The sequence below is a fragment of the Apiospora kogelbergensis genome (genome assembly GCF_038363985.1).
Source record: "Apiospora kogelbergensis strain CBS 113332 chromosome Unknown utg000001l_segment0_segment0, whole genome shotgun sequence".
In the NCBI taxonomy this organism is placed as follows: Eukaryota; Fungi; Ascomycota; class Sordariomycetes; order Amphisphaeriales; family Apiosporaceae; genus Apiospora; species Apiospora kogelbergensis.
In genome coordinates, this window is record NW_027117418.1 from 5,709,446 (window position 1) to 5,730,540 (window position 21,095).

A 21,095-nucleotide genomic window follows, 5' to 3' on the forward strand; every position below is an offset into this window, starting at 1 on the left:
TTCTTTGTGACCAAGCAGCAAACCATATACTACTACCATCACTACTACTAGACACGGGTTATTTCTGCCCAAGATTTAAGACATGATTGCCCCGAGGCATTAATGTGTCGCCACGGTGTCTGCCCGTTTCCTTTTAATCTTCACCACTCGCAATGCCGTCCGGCCCTGTCCCTCCCGCCCATCCAGTCCATTCCACCAAACCCCAGCCCGCGCGAGTTTATATGCCGTCCCTACATATTACCAAGGTGCAAATTGATGTAGGTTGACGGAGCGTGACGTTTTGGTGATGCCCTTGCCGTTTACCATGTTTCAGGGCGGCTTCTAGCTTTGCTAGCCGGCCATTGCTTCTTACTACTACTACTACTACTGCTGCTGCTGCTACTACTACTACTAGCCCATTCGTTCGCCATCATAACCTGCCATTGTATACAGTACGCATATACCTGCACAGAGCTTCGCAACATCAGACATTCAGGGTTGAGAGGGATCGCGAGATAGATTGCGCTATGTCGACTTCACCCTGTCAAAGGGCCGACTGCGGACTTATTAGCTGCGGACATTGCATCCCTTGGGGTGAGGAGGCTGACAAGTGCGGCTTGGTAACCACTGCATGACAGCGGGTGACATGGCGATCAATTGACTTTGCTTGTCCCGTCGTTTGGATTTAAATCATGAGTTTACCCAATTGCCTGCAGATTATTGTCTCCAATGTTATTTATATACAAACTGTGACTGTGCGTATTTTCGGTATATATTTTCTCTTTTTTCTTCTTTTTTTTTGCTTCTTCTTTTGCTTCTTTTTAGGCCTTTAGTTGTTTTGGCGGCATGCCGTGCCTAGCTAAGCGCAGTCAAGCAGAAATCATAGATCGGTTTTTCGTAGATATAGTAAACTTTCGATGGCTGCCGGCAACACAAGCCGTTATAGCAGGCAGCCAGTGCCGAATTCGATACTGGATACTGAAACTAACCGTTTTGATTGTTTGGTCCGATGCTACTTATTCCCCTTAGCAGATCGCCTTACTGTGTAATTATTGCAAGGACAGACAGGTGGTCACATGGAGCACATTAAGACAAAGCGCCATGGGCCGTAAGCGACATCGCTTGACGGTTTGACGTTTCTAGCGGTTGTAGGGATAGCCCACGGAATGTTCCAAAAGGCTGGTGTAAGAGCAAGCCTTCCCACGCCACATAGCAGGAAGCACATAGGCAGGGAGGCGAGTGATATCCAGCAACGAATGGCGATCATCGGGCCGGCGTTCCATCGCAGTATCACGCAGATGCTGCAGACCAGGGCCGGTTGACTTATCAGCCCTTTCGGAAACCAGAACAAGTACGCAGAGGACATCCAGGCTTGCGATTGGCTGTGAAGTCATCTGTCATATCGGATCATATTTCCTTCTCGACGGAATTCAAATAAGGAATGAAGCACGTCCTTAGCGTTCGCGATGTCAAGCCCTGTCTTTCTTTCAGGTACGGCGACTACTGCGACAAGTCGTGGCCTACCTAGAGCATGCCCGGAGCGTGAGAAACAGTGGTTGTTTGGGGGTCACTAGTCGATCGCGTCCAATCATGTGGAATTATAGTTGGGTGAGATGACAGTGCGTCCTTCCCACACCCGCGACGGTATACTCGGCTGGGGACAGGATCAGCCCTCATACGATGTCGAGTCAAACCAGGCGGTGTTTCTAGCAGAATCCCGACGCTCGGATGCAAAACGAAGTGCGTGTCAAATGGACCACGACAACACTGCCTGTGTTACTCTAGCGGATTACCACCTGGCGTCATGTACCTTGTCAAATCGCTCAACTATTGGAGCCTCTTGAAGGTGCTTTGGTATACATGCAAGTCATTTGTTCGTTGCAGGCAACCCAGCATCGGTGCGGCGCGGCCTTCCCCCAGGCGGCCGGAGTGGCATCCCAGGAGAATAGGTATGTAGGGAGGACCCGTCGAAGGACCTGATTCTTTTAATAGGACGACACGGATCCAGCAGAAGTCGCTAAAGCAAGCAGGTTGATGGGTGGGGTTGGTTTTTCTATAGGTGAGCTAGCCGCTGTTCCATTCCAAGCCATCCAATCTTCTCGTGGCATCTTGACGGCTGGTGGGAATACGGAATCAACACACACCGGTGTTATCGGGCAAGTCCCGGGCGTCTGTTAAGATGCAACTGCGAACTTTGCACCAAACTGCATGTCTCAAAGCCACTTCAACGTTCGATTCAATCCCGTTTCCGTCAAGCCAAGTGTTCCTTTTGGAAGGCTACACACGGTGGCGTTATCGATGATTGATTGTTCTCATTGTTTATTGTAAGTTAAGTAAGTACGAGACGGTGGTGCTCCCGAACCCTGACCAGCCTCCGGCCAAGTACTGGTACTTTGGAACGGGGTGTTTCTCCAGCACCATGATCGAATGTACACATGTGCTTGATTGATGGGCCGTACAGTAGTCGCTGCAGATCACGTCGAGCCAGAACAGCCCGAATCGAAGGGAACGGAACCACTGCAGTGCGCACCGAGAGGGACTTTCGCTACCTGCCTTAGCACTTAGCACTGGAGGGATGTATGCACCGTGTGTTTCAGGTACCTCGACTCACCGAACATAATGCAACACACGCAATTGCGTACGGTCCGCACACATTCAAGCACAGCATTCGTCCGTCACCGGGAGTCGATCACGGCCTAATGGTCTACCTGCGATTCACCATGGTTTCGATCTTCATCGGCTTGGAGACTTGGCAGGCGGGATTGATGCAACCAACCGCATTTCGAGCAATTGCTTCGAGGGGACTACACGCAGACACGGCCAAACCAGATGTGGCTGTTAGTCAGCTGAATACCGACCCGCTGGTTCCTGGTTGTGGACTAAATAACCTACGTTAGTTCTCCTTCCACACACATGGAATGTTTGATGGGCTCGGCATCAACACCCAATCTACCGGGCACGCACGCGACCTGACCGAGTGCTGACTGACTGTAGATGCCATTCACCACGGGCCTTCCTTCACACGCCAGTTCCCCCTTGTTGCTTCTGTTTGTTCATCCCGCATATTTCGAATGTATGCTGCATATGCGCTACCACCCACCCAGTGTTCTGGTTGTTTGCACATGCAACATGATCCATTGAGGAATATAACGGTACATCAACAGGGGACAGGCAGCCAGGGTGATACGGGCAGGACTCGAGGGTGACGACGACAAGACAAGAGGTAAATTGGCATCGTCTCAATATAATCCAACCTTATTACTGTATTGGGCGAGTATGATATTATACATGGACAGCAGGCAGGCGTCAGAGCAGCACTAATAAGGATGATCATAACAACAACAATAACAGCAGCAGCAGCAGCAGCAGCAGCAGCAGCAGCAGCAGCAGCAACAACAACAACACACAATACAGTAATTGAGAGGATTGGAGGTAATTAAAGGCCCGCCGCCTCCGGCACGAGCCCCCTTCAGCCCCAGGCGTATGCGCGACGCACTAAAGGAGAGTTCCCGACCCGCTGCCGCTGCCATCCATCGCATCGGCCAGATCCACGCACATGGCCCAGCAGCTAAGTGCAAGTAAGATCCGCGGCCCTCCAATCACGGTCGGATTTCCACTGCCCTTCATCCACCTGCCTGGGATGGCGGATGGCGATGGATAATGCTTGGCGCACCTACCACCCAGCCATTCGCGACAATTCCTCAAAACAGTCAAGTGCTGCTATTACGGAGTAACATTGGGTGACTTGGTGACAAGGTGCCTACTTGTATGTAGGTAAGGACATACATACCCCAGCAACCCGATTTGACAAGATCCAACGTCCGCCTTGTCTTGCCAGCTTGCCTGCCATTTGCAATCAAATTAATTGCCTGCCCCCACCGGAATTCTGCCCGGAAGTCGCCTGTTCTAGTTGCAGCTCCTCCTCGTTCTAATTCCGTTCCCTCGTCGGATCCGACTCGGGCCACGGCCAAGGCAAGCATAGATGGGGTTTGTCTGGATTTATCCGTCGGCAGCGCTTCTTTCTTTCAGCTCGTTTCGGATGAATGGCATTTGGCCTTGTTTGCTTGCTCTCTTCGGGGCCGTGGAATAGCCCCTCTCTCAAATCTTCTTTTCGTTCATCTGCGAATCATTGTTGAAGGGGCTCTTCACTGCATGACCGTTTCTGACCACAGCTTTTGTCTCTCAACACGATGCGGTGTAGCCATCAACCACCAAAAGACCAAAGGAGACGCGGGATGGCCTCCACAGTTGAGTTGCTTGCTTGCCTGCCTGGCACGATGACACAGCCACTCAAGGCCGGTCGCAAGGCAGTAATAATCAACTTATTATTAATCCGGTAATCATCAATGTTACTACATACACACTGACTGCCACCAACCCCTGCAGCGGCGGGCGGCCGATCTGGAAAATGAGGGACCCTCCCACCATGACGGACTTTGCCCCCAGTCCGGCCAGCCAGCTCCTTGCATCCAGACAGGTGTGGGAACACAAGCAAAGGCGACAAATGTAGAGGCAGTGATTGACACCGCACGCACATCGCCAATCTCGCAGTGGACGACCCGGAAGTCAAGGGCCTGTAAGAGTCCCGATCCGCCATCATGACCTCCGACGTGACTGCGTGACTTACAGCGTGTTGTGAGTCTGGCCGCCGTCTTAAAAGGGGCCATAACCTGATTCGTAGAGACGCCCCAACGTATCAATTCAATATCGGGGCGGCAACACATACAGCCAGCTAGCTGATCTGGACCCCTGGCATGGCATAGCAGCACCTGGCCAAAGAACCAACTCCCAAACTGCCATGTATGCATTTTGCCATGGCCATTCGGGCATGCATCCCCACGGCTGCTTGCGGATGATATGCAGCACTACGTTCCCCCTTACCACCAGCTGAAAGAAGAAGTTCTCAACCACAGACCAATGGCAGCAGCATGGAGGGCGGAGTCACGCATTGGTGAGCGGGGCTGTTCGCTGCCTCATAGAGGCACGCACCCGAGATATGTCAGGTCTCCTGGCCAGACAGATCTGGTCAGAGAGATGAAATATGACTGACTTTTTGAACGCAGTGGCACCATCACGTCAGCCGTCAATAATGTCTTGGGGACCGAACCGTATGCACAGGTTGTGCATCGTTGCATAAAAACTTGTCAGTCGTCTATTCTATCCAGAGATGCGGACTCCAGCCAACCACAAGCCTCGATCCGTCCGAACATGTTACGGATTCAGAAGTTTGGAAACACATCGCCGCCAGCCAAGCCAATCTGCATCGGTATGACAGCAGGCTACCGGTCTGTTTTAACGTGACGATAACCAAAAGCAGCACCGCAAGGCGACAATCCCCGAGGACAGGATCGCTTGGATAATGGCCACTTCTTAGCTGCAATATCGGCATGTAATATGGCGTTAAGATGACGGTATATCAAAGGTCGCCAGCCAGTGGCTTCGGTTAAGCTGGCCGCCCCGCCCCTTTATTATTATTATTATTATTTTCTTATTCTCTACCAAGTGTTTTTTTTCTTTTTCTTTCACCCCTTTTACTCGGTAGGAACGCCGGTCCTTTCACAACGGCCGCTAGGCGGGTCTAGAGACAGACATGCATACACACATGCATATCGCAGCCATGCTTCGTTGCAACACCTCGTGATAGTAGACGCCACTCTTTTCTTTTTTTGTCGTATGACATGTGCCTTATTCTACCGCACCCGCACTTGGTACGAATCCGACTCGTCACATTTGATCTCTGGAAGGGCTCGGAGAGATCTGAGGCTGCTGTAGCGTGCATGACAATATGTAGGTCGCGAGTCGGGCGGTGGATGCATCATCACGCTGCAGGCCCGGTTCACCATGGCATCTTCCGCCCAGCCCCACCAGTCAGTTCGCTCCATTGCCAAGTTCACCTGCCCGGGCGTGAATCATCCCCCCCCCCGGAAGAGCCTGTCAATCCAGGGCCTGCAAAGGTTATATTTCCCGGTCTTTTGTTCAGGAGCCACACCGATGCAGCAGGCCAAGTCGAGTCAGGTTGATCAATTGGCGCACAACTCCTCCCGCCCCGAGGGGGTCTCATGACGGTGTTGAGCCCGGCCGAGGTGGTGTATGTATGGCATGTCCTGCACGATTTCTGACATCCGCCGCCAGTCCCTCGAGCAGCAGCAGCAGCGGGGTACTTTGATGGCCGCTGGGAAGAGAGGGGTGTGTGCATGGGTTTTCTCCATCAACTACTACGCTGTTTACATTGGCAGGTATTTGCTCGTCCTATGTGTACGCCGTTCTCTGTACTCGACCGGCGTCGTATCCCTTGGCTACGCCAACTTGGAAAACCCCCATGTGTCCTTAGGACGATGGTGCGCCATAACTCCCGGTATATGCCCCAAAACATGTGCGTCTTGCGAGCGAAGGGCACTCTGCTGCTGCTGCTGCTGTGACAAGCGAAGCCAGCGACTGATTGCCCTGTCAGCGATCCCGCATGGTGGGCGAGGGTATAACAGATAGCCCCTGTCTATAGCAGAACCGTTTCTTGGTCAGATTTGGCAGCTCACTGGCCAAACCTAGGCACAAATCGTTATTTCCTTGGAACGGGGTGTATGTACAGGCAGGTGGTATGGGACTGTCATCAGGGCTGATACGACAAGTATACCAGTTGACAGCGACGACCTGAGGCTCTTGGTGTTTATGCAGCAGCACGCACACACCTCGAATGACTCGGGAATGGGGGGACACACTTTCCTTCTCCTCCATCTTGACAGCTACGATATCTGCCAAGCATATATGTTTTTTCGGAAACACAGACTGAGTCCGAGTTTTGCCAAGGCTAGGAATGGTCCTGGTCCTTGTCCCTGGGGTGGCGTGAGGGCTTTTTTGAAAAAAAAAAAAAAGATCCGGGCAGGCAAGGCAGTTGAGAGTTGATCAGCCAGTGTGGGCCGAGCCCTTTTTCTTTTTCTTTTTTCTTTTCTCCCTCTATTTCTTTTCCTTCCCTTGTCACCTGTGTGTCCTCAGCGACGACCACTGTGCAGAGTACTGTATGGAAACATGTCAAGATCTCCGATAAAGGTCCAAGCGGCGGCTGTCAATTGTCGTCAATGAGTCTATATATGTGCGACAGGAATGCTTGCTGGCCGGGCCTCCACTGTACAAGCCGAAGTGCCAGACATCCCAGCACGTCACATTGCCTGCAACGCTGGCTCCGCGAATCGCATCTCCAGAATCACGAAGGGGCAGGCGAAGGGGCCACCAGGTAAAGCAGAACGCGTGGGCAGTGGGTAACAAACAGCCCACTGTTCGGCTCGCCGTAATTGGACCCTTGTTACTCTTGCTCGGCTGTGCATACACACACGCCCCCTCCCAGAATCCTGCCTCTCTGCTCTCTCTCTCTCTCACTTCCAAAACCAAGATCAGATCCTCCCGCTTACGTTGTATTAGTATTTGACATGCTGCAGTTTCTATGGAGAAGGGTTCCCTTCAATGCGACTCTGCGACCAGGTGCCGCGAACAAGTTGCCCCATGGAGTTAAGCTTCCTTCTGGTCCATGTCAGGCCGTTCCTCGGGACACGTGTGATGCGAGGGGGATATCTAATGAATCGTCATCACTTTCGTTTTTCCTGGGCCATATTTGTTTCCTGGCGTCGCTTTCTCTGTTTCTTTCTTTCTTTCCCGACCACCCACCACCCACCACCCCCTTGTATGCAATAGGTAGGTGCGGCCTTCCCCCCTTGTGGCCCAGTATCAAATTGATGACGGACCATGACGCCGTTGAGGCTGTGCTGCGCCGGAAATCGTCTCACCACAGGACGGGCTGACATCCCGACTCAGGCCGGGTGTCACGAAAACAACCAGCATCTTGCTACCGCGCAAGCTGGCTAACGTTCTTGGGGGACGAACTCTGATGCCCCTCCCCCATCTGGTCTTGAATGATTGAGTTGTTGCTATATGGGCCTAGCCAAGCCGGGGGCACAGCACAGATTCGGCCGATGGTGTTCAGACCCCGTCGCCCATAGACCGTAGACCGTTTCTCGCGTTTGACCTACTATAGTCGCTCTGGCACTGCCACCTGACAAACCGCTTTTTCTTTCTTTCTTTCGTGCGAGTACAGACTGCGCAACTGCCAACTCGGCGGCCCAGCCAGGACTTATGTACGACTGGTTTTCTAGAACCGATCCTGTCCCGATTGACAATCAAGCTGTCAAGATCGGAAATCGGGGCGGTTGGCGGGGGTGAGTTGCAAGCGGAATAGGGAGAGTGGACCGAGATTGGCACACCTGCTGTCGAAACAGAGGAAATCCAACGGGACTGGCAGCCGGGCTAGCGACACGCCCCCGCCTATTTCTCTTTCTCCGAGGCTTACTACGACCCAGCGACACCCTTTCACACTCCTGTCATCTTTGGGACGGAGAGCGGAGAGGAGGGCGATTGTAACCTATGATCGACGGCCGGCCCTTCATCATCTTGCAGACATACATACACACATACATACATATGGCACTATATCCAGGCGAACCATGTCGGCGTCCCTTGATTTGAGCCTCTCCCACTTGCCCATTTCCGGTAGGCTGCTCGCGCCTGCGCTCTCTCCTTTCCCTGTTCCCTTGCTGTCTGGGCTTCCGGGATGGAAAGGGACTCGGCTTTGATTCCAGAAGCGAGATAGAACAGCAACGGGCAAGAAGATCAAGAACGATATGTGATGAACCCGATCTGCCCCCACGTACACAAGGGTATTTATTGCATGGGTCTGCACAACCATATGCCTCGCTTTATGTACGTGTTATGAATGCACAGCTTCTCTCTCTGCCTTTCTCTCTGCCTTTCTTTCTGTATTGTTTTCCTTTTTTCCCCTTTTGCTCCCTATCATGTCTCGCTTTCTCGACTGCACCTCGTCCTTTTGCGCATTGGTTAAGCTTAAAATTATGGATAAAAAAGAAGAAGAGTGACGGATGACACATTAGTTTGTGTGGGCTTCGCCACGCCAGGCCGTGTTTTGTGTGTCGTTGTGTGTCAGTCCGTCAGTCAGACAGTCCTCTTTTTTCTTCTTCTTCTTCTTCTCCTCCCTTGTCTTTGCTTGGGGGGGACACGGCCTGGGCCTTTGCCAGCCAGCGGCAGCAGGGGGCTTCGTGGAACGGGGGTGTGAGAGAACAGCATTTCTGTGACATGACAAGCCACACTCGGGGAGGGGAGGGGGAGGGGGGCGCCCGGGTTAGGGACGACGGGTGGGTTGATTCACAACCAGGGCCGCCCGGCAAAAAAAGGATCACCGCAACAACATGGTCCAGGGCTACTTATCTTCGCCTACCTGACTTGTGGGTTGTAGACATGACGGCCTCTGGCGAGTAAGGCCACGGAAATTCCAAGCAAACACGGCCTGTCCTGGTCGTTGTCCTACTGTACGTGGCTGTTTACTGACCGACCGGGTTGGCGAATGACAAATATTGGATGGATGGATGCGAAAGCCGGATCCGTACTGGAAGCAGACCCTTCACCCGCTCAATGCGATATGCCGTAGAACCACACATAGGATGAACGCACATGGCTGTCCAAGCAGCTTGTTCCCAGCCAGGTGGAAACAGCAACACCGGCTCCTGGGTTCCCCCTATTGGCTGTGGACAATATCTCAAATCACCTCGGCCATGCGAGAGACTGCCCCGTGGCCCAACATGAACGCTGCGCGCTGTCGCCGCCGACACGCCGCCGTTGGAGATGAGTATAGAAGATCGCTAGACTAGCCTCCCATGACCAACCTTCTTCTCTACTGTACATCGGAGGGTTTTTCAGGGTATTGGCTAAGCCCCCTTGGGCATGGCTCTTGGTCCTGCTTCTTGGGACGAAGCCCGAAACATTGCCAGTTGCCAAACTTTAAACGTCACAAGCGGAAGGGGCCTCGAGACTGAAGGGCCTTGGGGCGACACAAGTAGGGACGATAACGCAGACTGGCTCTAGTCTGTCTCTCTAAACGATCAACATGTCAAGCAAAATCCAGATGAATCGTAACGCCATGCCCGCTAGGCCGACTGTTTCCGGCAAATGTTGCGTCGCCGCCTTGGTGGTGGGACAGTCAGGTAAGAGACTGATGCAGGTACCTGACAAATGTCATGTTGTTCCCGCCACGGCCACGGCCGTGGCCGTTGATGTGGTTTTGCCTGCCAACACTCCCTTTCCCATTCAAACTTGCCGCCGCTCCCCCAAGGTACCACACCATGCTCCCTCGCTCGCAAGACCAAGACTCCCTTCACCGTGTACTTCGTAGCATCTTGAAGATATTCCTTCCACGCCCACCTGTCGAGGCTCCCTTTTTCTGTTGCGTGTCGCCTGATGATCCCGCTGCATTGTCGGACGAATAAGAGGGCGCTTTACTCGCTCCAGCTGATGCGGCCTTTTGCTGGTAGGCTGCGTCACTCGGCAGATGTTCGTGGTCCGTGTCGATCACATCGTAATCGTCGGCAGTAAAGTGCACATCCCGGCTCTTCTCAGGGTAGCTCGGCAAGCCGTGTCTTGAGCCGCCGCCGCCGCCGCCGGCCTCCTGCATCTTCTCCAAGCCTCTCGAGAGATGCTCGACCAAGGGCGCCTTGCGGTCCCACTTCTCAACCGGCTCGTTCTCTAGCGTTTTCACATCGTGATCTAGGGCCTTCCTATACAGCGAGGGCAGGCGTCTCTCGAACTCGTCCTCCAGATCCTTCTGGTGTCGTATCATGGCTTCCATACGCTCAGCCTTTACTGCGGGCACCAGCTCGGTAGAGGCAGCGCGGTCGTCATCCTTGACCAGTCTCAACCAGTCGCTGTAGTCTTGTTGGTTGTCCTTCTGTGAAGCAGATGTCAGTTTGATTTGAACGCCATCCAAGCCCAGCTGGTTGGTACTAAGACGAACCTGCTTCTCCATCGAACGTTCGCTCAGGCTCTCCAAGTGCTTGCCAGCATTGGCACTCATCCTGGAGCCTCCGATGTGTTTGTCGAAAGAGGCCGAGAACTCGCGGTAATGTCCCTTTGGTATAAAACCATGCCCACTCCAACCTTGGGCTTTGAATCGTTGAATGAGAGCGTCCGCTGCGGGACATTCCCAGGCGAACTCGATGTGTCTGTCGTAAAAAACGACACACCTGAACTCCGGCCATCGACGGAAGGTGTTTCGATTGGAATCGTCGGCAATGGCCCTTTCGATCATTTCAAAGCTTGCTCGCTGAACGAAGGAGGCGGGTGCGCGGAAGTTGATAGCCCCGTGGATGTGTGATCGTTGATACTCTACCGGAGCCCGGAGGTCGACAATGAGCATCTGGGTTGGTAGGAGCGTTTCTAGCAACTGATTCAGATGCCCAGGCAGTATCATGTGCGCACCATCACTTGCCTGGACTCTTTGCTGGCTGTCTACGCTTAAACTCTGTAACCTCGCGGCCACTTGCTGTTGCTCACGGCGGTGATAGAACCAGATCTGTAGAGCCGTTAGTTGATTTCAGATTCCAATGCCTCGTTTGCGTTTTCTTACATCGATGTCGGTCGTCTCGATCCCTAGGTTCGATGCCAAGAATTCCTTGACTGCCACCGTTGGAGCCGGGTCTTCTTGGAAGTAATTTTCCAGGCGGCTTTCTACATGCGGAGCAAGGCGCGGGCGTTCGGGGATGCTGTCACCTGATGTGATGTACGTCTTCCGTGAGCTGCGTGCTTGGTTGAGTATCATGGTCCTCGAAATGGCGTCATTGGTGGTTGTCCTTGCCAATGTTGTCGTCGGCGGTGCCGTATAATTCCGGCCTGGTGGGCCAAAGGGGCCAGGCCGCCATTCCTTGTAGAAAGAGCTTTGGGATGTCGATGGGTTGGACGGAAACACCGAGCTACCGGAAACTGAGTCTGGTGCTCTGGTGGTTGGCGTGTTTCTAGTCTCTTGTAGGCTGGGAACGGCAACACCCTTGGGTGACGAATTGCCTTGGCTGCAAGGGCCTGTCATAATCGTGGTCCCTGAGAAGATCGAGCCAGACTCTGCCTCCGAGCCCGGCATTCGTATCTCTGACTCGACAGTGCGAGGCACGCCTTCCTTGGAAACTGCCAGGTTGTTTGACCGTATGAAAGCGACGAAGTCAGTCGCCAGATTCTCCGGTAAAAGATCCCATATCATCACCGGCAACGACAGCAGCATGAGCGTAGAGTGGCTTTTGAAGACTCCCTGCACCTTGACGTATTTGGCAATTGCTGGGAACGCCGCAAGCCAGCTCTCCCAGGCGTTGATATCTAGGCTCTGGTTGTCTTCAAGGGCAAGCGATATCATAACATGCGGCACGTCTTCGGTGGGCTCTGCCGGCACAAGCTCCGGTGGACCGCTAGATCGCCCGGTGGGTGTCGGTACTTCTGGTTCGGGTTCCTGTGGAGGCGATGGCGGTCGCATGTCCTCGCCCACCATGCGCGACATCTCAATGCTGGGAGCTTTGTGATTCGATGTCATCATGAAGTGGACTGGCGTCGACCGGGCTTCAAAGTGCTTTCCATTCAACATGATAGGGCGTGGGTGCTTCAGTCGCGCAAGCACCTCTGCGTGTAGCATAGCGGCGGAGTAAGTCCTGTGCTTCCACTCTTGCAGAACCTCAATCAAGGCGTTGGTGAAGCTGTAGCGCCCCGGGTCCGGAGCAATGGCATCCCAGCTACTAGCTGATATTGTCTCGGTGGTGCTGTTGCCATTAGGGAACGTCGCACTGGCAGCCCCAGCACAACAGTCCAGCAAGATGAGGACATCAGACAACGACCGCTCCAGCAGGGTTTGGATAGCAGACCATCTATCGCCTGGTTAGCGGCTGAGGACAGCGGTGATGGGAGGCATGAACGCACTGTAGCCATGGCGAGTCCGGGTTTCGAGCTCTGCGTCGCGAGAACAGATGAGTAAGCCGGTCAGAATGCGAAAGGGGCTCTTTCAACGTTGACTTACGCGCACCACGTGCTCTGCCGCGAGTCGTCAATCCGAGCATGGCCGCCGTAGTATATGATGAACAAGGTGTCAGTAGACTCGTGCTCTTTGATCATGGACCCTACCCTCATCATGAGCTCCAAGTGTGAGTTGTCCGACGGAATCGCGAACGTGTCGGTGTCAAAGCTATAGTCTTCCCGAAGACACTGCCCGAGGTCTTCGAGCTCGGGCAAGACGAATAAGTCGTCAGATCGCCAGTGGAGAAGCAGCGCCTGCACCTTGTTGTAGCGCTGCGACCGGCCGCGGTTCGGGAATGCTCGCGCAGCAGACTGCCAGTTGATCCGTCGTTAGTACATGACGGGGTGTCCTGAATGGAGCCGGGGGGGAACGCACATCCTCGAGCGATTTCGCAAAGTCGGACAGGTGCTTGACGTGATAGCTGACGCGACTGATGTCGTGCGTGGCCGACGGCGTCCTGTCGTCTCCAACACTCGAGCCATACTGAGCAGAGGTGAGTGGAGCTGATCGAATCCGACGTTGAACACTGTGCATGACTTCACCACGTACGGCAGAATCCCCGCTACTCATGCTATTCCCATCCGCAGGCCTCCGCGTCCTCAGCGTGACATATGGCGGTTGGTCGCCCATGGTGGGTGGCAGTCAGCCGTCTCGGACCAGATCGGATGAAAGGCAGGTGGTTGGCGTGCAAGTCCGTAGAGGCAAGCAGCTTTGGCGGATAATGGGGACGGGCGATGCTATCGCAAAGTCGTGGTTGTCACCTCATGGCGCCGCAAAAGGGTCTTGTCGCCTTCAAAACGAAGGAAGCGGAACGTCAAGTCATCGCAATCGCACCAAGCTTGGGGCCAGCGACAGATTTGCTTTCCCGGAAGACAGAGGGAGGCCCACGTGTTTATTTCCGGCTCTGGGCGAGGGCTCGAGAGATACCGAGCAAGCCAAATCGAGGCTGTGAATGCGGCCAAACGGCATGCCACTTTTCGCGATGACAACCCCTCGGTATCAGAATCGGGTTTAGCGGCTGAGGGTCGTCGGTGAAGCAAAACCGACTTGCAGAGCCCCCGAACCCCCGGCCCATCTCTCCCGCCTGCCTTTGATTCGCCGCACGCACGCCACCCTCCTCCACCCTCCGATTGGCCCGCTACAGGGGCTCTGCCAGGGGGCATCGAGAAGCTTGACCACACGCACCGTCACCGATCCGGGGAACTTTACAAGTCAGTTGCGCCATGTGTGTCGTAAAGTGCAACCTGCTATGATTGGCAATGCCAGGTCTGCGAGTTTAGGAACCCATGCTGTCTAGATTGTCCACCATAGCCACAGCTCTATATCGCCCAGTGTTCTTGTTCTTTTCCCCTCCGCGTACCCCCAAAACTCCAATCATTACAGCTTTCAGGCCATGATCCGCTAAATCCACCCGTTGAAACAGGTACAAGTACACATCTTTATCCTATGCCCAAGAACAGGATACCCCGGGTGGCGGGTCCAGTGTCCCTCGCACCATCGTCTTCAACAAGCCCCTGCGGCTATATACCGCAGCTATTGGACCGTGGCATACTTGTCGTTGTGAGTGGAAATGGCCCTGTAACAAACATGCCATTAGTTCTGTTCACACTTGCATCGAAAGCAACCCCCCGAGTTCACTTACCGTCCACTAGGGTCCGACTGCTTCGACCAAGTAGGCGTCCATCGCATGACAGTTTCGGCGCAGTGAGGAGGGAAGTGCTCGTCAAACATGCAACGGTACCAGTACCTGCATCTACGGTCAGTGTTGCTAACAAATGGCAATAACGACAAGACTTACGCCTCCTTGGTATCGGGGATGTCGTTACCCCACTCAGGCTTGGGGTTCTTCATCATCTCGTCCGTCACATGCAACTCGGCGTTGTCCTTCAGAGCGTCGATCCAGCCGTAGCCCACACCGTCTGAGAATTGCTCCTTTTGCCTCCAGAGGATCTCGTCGGGCAGGTACGGTTCAGTCTCGGGCTCATCAGTGGTATCGAACGCCTTTCGCAAGATGTACTTCTCTATGCGCTCCTTGGTGATCATCTTCTCTTGGGGGTCGATGTTCATGCTGAGCTCAAGGAACTATGACAGTGTTAGCGGGTGGTCGGGCAAGATTGCAGAATTAACGAGACTAACCTCCTTGTCAAGGAAGGGAACCCGAGCCTCCAGTCCCCAAGCCGAGGTGGACTTGTTGGCTCGAAGACAGTCGGCAAGGTGGAGGTTCTTGACGCGGCGCACCGTCTCCTCGTGGAAGGCCTTCTTCTCCGGCGCGGCGTGGAAGTACAGGTAACCGCCGAAGATCTCGTCGCTTCCCTCACCACTGAGCACCATCTTGATGCCCATGGCCTTGATCTTCCTCGACAGCAGATACATTGGCGTCGAGGCACGGATAGTCGTCACGTCATACGTCTCGAGATGGAATATGACATCAGAAAGTGCGTTGAGGCCGTCCTCAATGGTGAAGGTCATGACGTGATGCTTGGTTCCAAGGTATTTGGCTGCCTTGATTGCCGCCTCGTTGTCAGGGGATCCAGGAAGGCCGATGGAGAAAGAGTTGAGTTTGGGCAAAAACGTCTGCGTCGTCAACTGGTTGTCGTTGTCGATTCCGACCAGCCCCTCGCCCTTGTCCGGGTCCTCTTCTGCCTCCTCGTTGCCGTTGGCAGCAAGAGCCAATTTCCTCAGCCGCTGCGTCTCGCGTTGGGCAATAGAAGCAACTAAGCTGGAGTCCAGCCCGCCGGAGAGCAATACACCGTAAGGGACTTCAGCCATGAGTCGCTTTCGTACAGACTTCTCCAAGCTCTCCCTGATGGCCTTGAGGTCCAGGGGTGTCTCGGGGACCTTGGCGCCATCCCACCACGTGGGCTGGAAATAACGGGTAGTCTCGCCAGTCTTGGTGTCGAATACGTGACCCGGGGGAATGAGCGAATCTTGTCGCATACGGAATGGAGACACTTCAGCTCGGAAGCGAAGTAAGTTGCGTTGTTCTGCTCCGAAGACCAGCCTTGGTAGAAGGTGGTGATACCGATAGGGTCACGCGCAGCAATGGTCCGGTCGAGCTTCTTGTCGTACAGAACGAATGAGAACATGCCGTCCAAGTATTTGGGCGCATCCAGACCATACTGCATGTACAAGGGAATGATGACTTCGCAATCCGAGGTCGTCTTGAAGTGGTAGGGGGTCTTCAGGTTCTTTCGGATTAACCTGTGGTTGTAGATCTCGCCATTGACAGCGAGAACAATGGTCTCGTCTTCGTTGGTTAAGGGCTGGGCGCCAGACTCTGGTGGCCATGTGTGTGAGCTTTTCGTTCATGGGGGAGGAGGGGGAAGGAGCGCATCGCAAGGCAACTTACCCACACCGACAATGCTGAGACGTTCATGGCAGAGGACTGCGATAGAGACAGGTTAGTGTGAGTCTCGGCAGAAGAGGAGGAGTTGGCTGGCCATACTTGTGTTGTTGCAGATGACACTTCCACCTGGCGGGCGCAATGGTTAGCCAAAAACCGCCCCTGGCACTTGGCGATACGTGACACAAGTGACTCACTCCAATCGGGGCCTCTGTGCCGAATCCTATAGATGACGAGTCAATTGAAGCCCCAGAGCATCAGAGTAGGATCACTTACTGCTTCGCAAGCCGCAGAGCTGTTGGCTTGAACTTCTGCACGTCGGGGTGACTGCGCGCGAGACCAAATATTAGCAGGCGTTCGCGAATCAGATATTTGGCGGGGTCGTTGCGGGAGGGTAGGTAGTGACGACAGGCCGGGTTGGATTTTGGTTGGCTTACCAGTGACACGCAAAGATGCCACACATTTTGACTTGTTTGCGGACTCGTAAACGTCTATGGCCAAACAAGAAGAGGAACAAGAGTGTCAAGTTGTTCTACACAAGGATAAAGTTGTCGAAGAGGAAAACGCGTGAGTGCTAACGGAAACCTGTGAACTGGCCTGGACCTTAAGTTGCAGAGAGGCTGCCTGCAAATGGTCTAACTAACAATAAGTAGAGCAGGGCCCCACGCGGCCAAGACTCACGTTCAAGCTACGCAACCGGTCTCACTGATAAGGCAAAGAGTCATATAAAAATTCAAAGCCGTTCCTCGCCTGCAGCTGAGTAATGAGTAATTCCTGTGGCCGAAGGGCTGAGTGCTTCCCCTGGCCGTCCTGGCCGTCCGGGCCCCGTCTTCGTTTCCAGGGCCAGCAGCCAGCTTGCTTTCGTCGCCGAAACCGGCCGGCCTGGATTGGCTTATCAACCTGCATGCTTAGTCGACGGCCACCAGTCAAGCCGAGACACGAATTACCTAACATCGTCTTGATAAGGACCTACTATGACAGTCGCCTTTTACCATGCTTTTCCTCACCGACCTGGGGCCTGGCTACTGGGTTTGCACGCAAACACTAAACATGCGGGTAAACTCCACTTTCTTCAAGTACGTGACAGACGGCGTGATGAGCGAGATGCGACAAAAATGAGGTGAAAGTCATAAACATCGTGAGAATAACCCGGCGACGACGAATCTCGATCTATGCCAGACGCCCTTCTTCCGTAGCTGACCAAAGGCTAGATGTGTCATCTCCTTCCCTTGTAGAATTTCGGCAGAGAAACTCCCGAGTCAAAAGCAAACAATGCATCACGTTTGGTATCGCGCATCCAAAAACGCCAGACCTATCCGGGTCTCGAAATCTCATGTTCTCCCTGCTTCTCTTTTTTTCTTGTTCACTTCTTCGGGATGCCCTTTGTGCCCTTCGCCTGCGTCATGAACAGAGGCCGATTGGGGTAGCTGGCATCTTAAGAGCCCGGGGCATTCTCTTTAACCACACGACGCACTCGTCGCTCGTATTCAGTTCGATCCTTCTTGAACAGGTTGTAGGCTTCGGCTTGGGCGGGTGACTCGGGATTCGGGTTGTCGAGGAGATCTTGGACTCCGAGGGCAATTTGCTTCACAGTAATGGCGGGCTTCCAGCCTTCCTCCTCGTTGAGAATCGACAAACAGACCGTGCCGGAGGGATAGACGTTTGGGTGGAAGAGCGGTGGGTTGAACTTGCCTGCATTGCACCGATCTATTAGTACATCCTGGATGCGACGGGGCCGGTAGGCGGACGGCGACGGCGGCGTGAGGAGGTGACTTACACTTCGGAGGCTTGGTCGGGTACTCTGAGAAGTGTGTCGCATGTCAGTAGTGAATTTCGCAAAGGCCTCGAAAGGCCTCGACACGGTCGCTGCAACCTACCTTCGGGGAAAGTCATGGTCATCTTGAACAGACCGCCCTCCCACAATGTCTTGTCCTTGCCAGGAATGCCGCACTCCCAAACCTTCAAGTCCATGACACCATCCTTGTTCTTGAGGGGTCTGGCCCAGAAGCCGAACGGGTGATCCTTCCGCCACTGCTTTCTAGCGAGCCTCCATGTTAGTGACGGCAAAGATGCATTTGTGACCATGCAGTTTGCATCAAACGACGACGAGAACATACCTCTCCTCCTGGAGGCGCATCTGACAGAGGGCCATGGCTGCAGTTGTGTCGGCGAGGTTGTCGCAAAGTGCCGGGATCTGCAATAAACAGAGGGTATGAGGCAAGGTTGCGAATAGAGACAGGCAGGTCGGGCGTCGGGTTGATCAATAATAAGTGGGCTGGCTGGGCTGGTAGGCTGGCCTTGGAGGGACCTTGCAGTCAGGCTGATGGTGGTGGGTAAGTGTGTTTCTTGCCCAGAGTTCTGCCCAGAGTTCTTCTGCCCAGAGTGCGGGAGGAGGGTGAGGTGGAAGAAGGAGGTGAAAAGTAAGGCGGGCCGTGACAGTTGATTTGGATGAAAATCAAACCAAGAGAATCCAGGTGTACAAAGAGTAAAGAGTTAGTTGGTTGCCTGGGGCAGGCCGTGAACGTCGCGATGGGCGTTTTTGACGGCTGGCTCCGTGCCTACCTCGCAACAACCCAGATACTCAGATACTTGGCGAATGCAACGAACAAGCGACCATTTGCTATCCCGTCTTTCTTTGTATTCGAGGCAACCAGTATACAAGCTATTTACTGTCGGGGCCTAACCTACAAGGACGCAGTTTTGACAATGACCTTACTCTTGTTTCTTCGGCGTTAGCAGCGCCTACTCAAGTACTCCAGCTGGACCCCACTGCATTTGTGTATCCTCTCCCAGAGGCATCATATCATACATTGGGCAAGTAAGTACATGTATTCAGAAATCATACACCAGGTATGAATGACTACGTGATCTGCTCCTCCGCCCAGCCAAAATTGACGTAATTGCACCAAGACTTCACTTCCCAAACGATCTGAAAAATCACCAAGAAAAAAGACACAACTCCCCGTTGCCGTACCTGCGTCCCTATCCCCAAAACCCGCATCTGCCATTTCAGCTTTTGATTTCTTTTTGTTTCGCAAACCCCTCGACCCCTCTCCATCTCATCGCACTAGGCCTGGAATTGTGTCGGCTCCCGGCTGCGCCAGTGATTTAGTACCAGTTGTTGTAGTCATGGTGTTGTTCGTAACCATAGCTGCTGTCCTGGCTGGTGGTGGCCTCGGGAGAGGCGCTCGATGCCGGTGTAGGAATGGACCCATACTCAGTTGTCGCCGCTGCCTGGGGTGTGCTCTCAGGAGCCGACTCGGGAATTGACGTAGTATCATACGTGGCAGCCGTGGTTTCGATGGCGGAGGTCTGCTGGGTGGTCACGGGGGTAGTTTCAGGGGTCGCGGTGGGTGCTTGTGTAGTAGTGGTTGTAATAGTCGAGGGCTGGCAGCGAGACAAAGTGCTATACTGCGCGTTTGTGCAAGCACACGCCGACTTGCCATAGTTGGCCACGTTGCTGCAGTCCACGGAGGCTGGAGTGCTGGGCTTGCTGGTGGGCACAGGTGTGGGTGAGTTGACGGGTGTCGAGGTGGCCTTTTGTCCGTAGACTGACGTCTTGGCGGGCGTGGGAGTGTCAATGGGCTTAGGGGAGGTAGGCACCGGCTTGCACTGGGGAAGTTCGGAGTTCATCGGGATCTGGCACGAGCACACGGGGTTGCCAAAGTTCATTGGGAGCAGGCAGTTGGGGGAGCCGTAGCGACGGGAGACGGGCTTGTGGTCTTGGCAGCGACGGGAGTCGAGGGGCAGGATCCGCCGCAGGCCGCGAGGTTCTTGTGCTGGTCCAGCTTGCAGTTGGGCTGCCAGCTTTTGAACCCATATTGGCATGACCACTGGCCACGGTTGGATGGGTAATCGCAGTTGATGCAGATGCCATTCGGGCCCGTCATCCCTGGGCCGCCAACGCCCGGGCCCGATCCGATGCCCGAGCATGGGTTGACGTTGCCGCAGGTTCCTGAAGATGACGAGCCGGTCGGCGAAGATTGGCTCGTAGTGGCACCGCCACAAGCGGCCAAAGCAGCATTCTGGGACCAACTACAGTTGGGCTGCCATCCTTTGTACCCGCTCACGCAGGCCTTCTGAGCACGATTGCTTGCTATAATAGAGAATTTGGTCAGTCCTGCTCCAGAGCGTCACTTCCAATTTATACTCACGATAGTCACAGTTAACACACACCTGCCAACACACAAGTTAGTAATCCATCAAGTAACTTCAAGCCGGGGAGTTGTAAGGAAATGCTTACGCCGTTCGGGCCGCCCATGCCCGAGCCACCAGGGCCGGTTCCAATGGAAGCACAAGGGTTCGAGCTCGTACTCGAGCCACCGGCGTTACCCCTACTAGAGCAGACAGCCAGATTGACATTGCTCGGGTAATTGCAGTTCACGGTCGCCCCCTGGTTGCCAGGGGCAGGGCCGCCGGGGGCAGGACCACCGGGAGCAGGGCCGCCAGGGGCAGGGCCGCCGGGAGCAGGGCCGCCCGGGGCAGGGCCGCCGGGAGCAGGGCCACCAGGGGCAAGGCCGCCGGGAGCAGGGCCACCAGGAGAAGCACCACCGTAGCCACCGTAGCCATAGGACCCAGGCAACGGGTTTGCCGAAACGACCATCGGTCCGAGGACGAGAGCGAAGAGGTAAACAGCGTTGCTCCTCATGGTAGCGATATGGCAAGGGAAGAGCTTAACGAATGATATCTGCTTCTAGCAGAACCAGCGAAGGATGAAGGAGGAAAGAATGAATGGAAGTTCCCTACAGAAACGGAATAGAAAGAGTGTGGGAGACCGACTAAAAATCGGATGAGAGAAGAAATGCTGATGCTGATAAGAAGAAAGAGGAAGTCAAGGTCCGCGGAATCTGGTCAATATATAGACATAGACCTACGCGCCGGGCCTGGTTGTAT

At 54.2% G+C, this 21,095-nt stretch overlaps 4 protein-coding genes across 4 annotated transcripts; all 4 read right to left on the reverse strand.

Moving 5' to 3' along the window:
- Positions 1-10,189: 10,189 nt before the first annotated feature.
- PG998_001839 (Tyrosine-protein phosphatase non-receptor type 6) lies at positions 10,190-13,489 on the reverse strand (the record flags this gene model as incomplete). The annotated part of the gene is made up of 6 exons (XM_066868657.1): positions 10,190-10,759; positions 10,826-11,383; positions 11,438-12,713; positions 12,863-13,170; positions 13,235-13,342; positions 13,409-13,489. 6 exons carry the CDS (start codon positions 13,487-13,489, stop codon positions 10,190-10,192), a joined length of 2,901 nt encoding a protein of 966 aa, XP_066737072.1.
- A 903-nt stretch (positions 13,490-14,392) lies between these two features.
- Positions 14,393-16,665, reverse strand: PG998_001840 (asparagine synthetase; the record flags this gene model as incomplete). The annotated part of the gene is made up of 10 exons (XM_066868658.1): positions 14,393-14,435; positions 14,502-14,606; positions 14,658-14,941; positions 14,996-15,748; positions 15,799-16,136; positions 16,209-16,244; positions 16,305-16,331; positions 16,400-16,425; positions 16,479-16,529; positions 16,640-16,665. The coding sequence occupies 10 exons, from the start codon at positions 16,663-16,665 to the stop codon at positions 14,393-14,395; spliced, it is 1,689 nt and encodes a 562-aa protein (XP_066737073.1).
- Positions 16,666-17,637: 972 nt separating this feature from the next.
- On the reverse strand, positions 17,638-18,354 carry PG998_001841 (sumo conjugating enzyme; the record flags this gene model as incomplete). Its single annotated transcript, XM_066868659.1, has 4 exons — positions 17,638-17,894; positions 17,980-18,003; positions 18,080-18,240; positions 18,320-18,354. 4 exons carry the CDS (start codon positions 18,352-18,354, stop codon positions 17,638-17,640), a joined length of 477 nt encoding a protein of 158 aa, XP_066737074.1.
- A 956-nt stretch (positions 18,355-19,310) lies between these two features.
- On the reverse strand, positions 19,311-20,850 carry PG998_001842 (uncharacterized protein; the record flags this gene model as incomplete). The annotated part of the gene is made up of 2 exons (XM_066868660.1): positions 19,311-20,237; positions 20,446-20,850. 2 exons carry the CDS (start codon positions 20,848-20,850, stop codon positions 19,311-19,313), a joined length of 1,332 nt encoding a protein of 443 aa, XP_066737075.1.
- Positions 20,851-21,095: the final 245 nt, after the last annotated feature.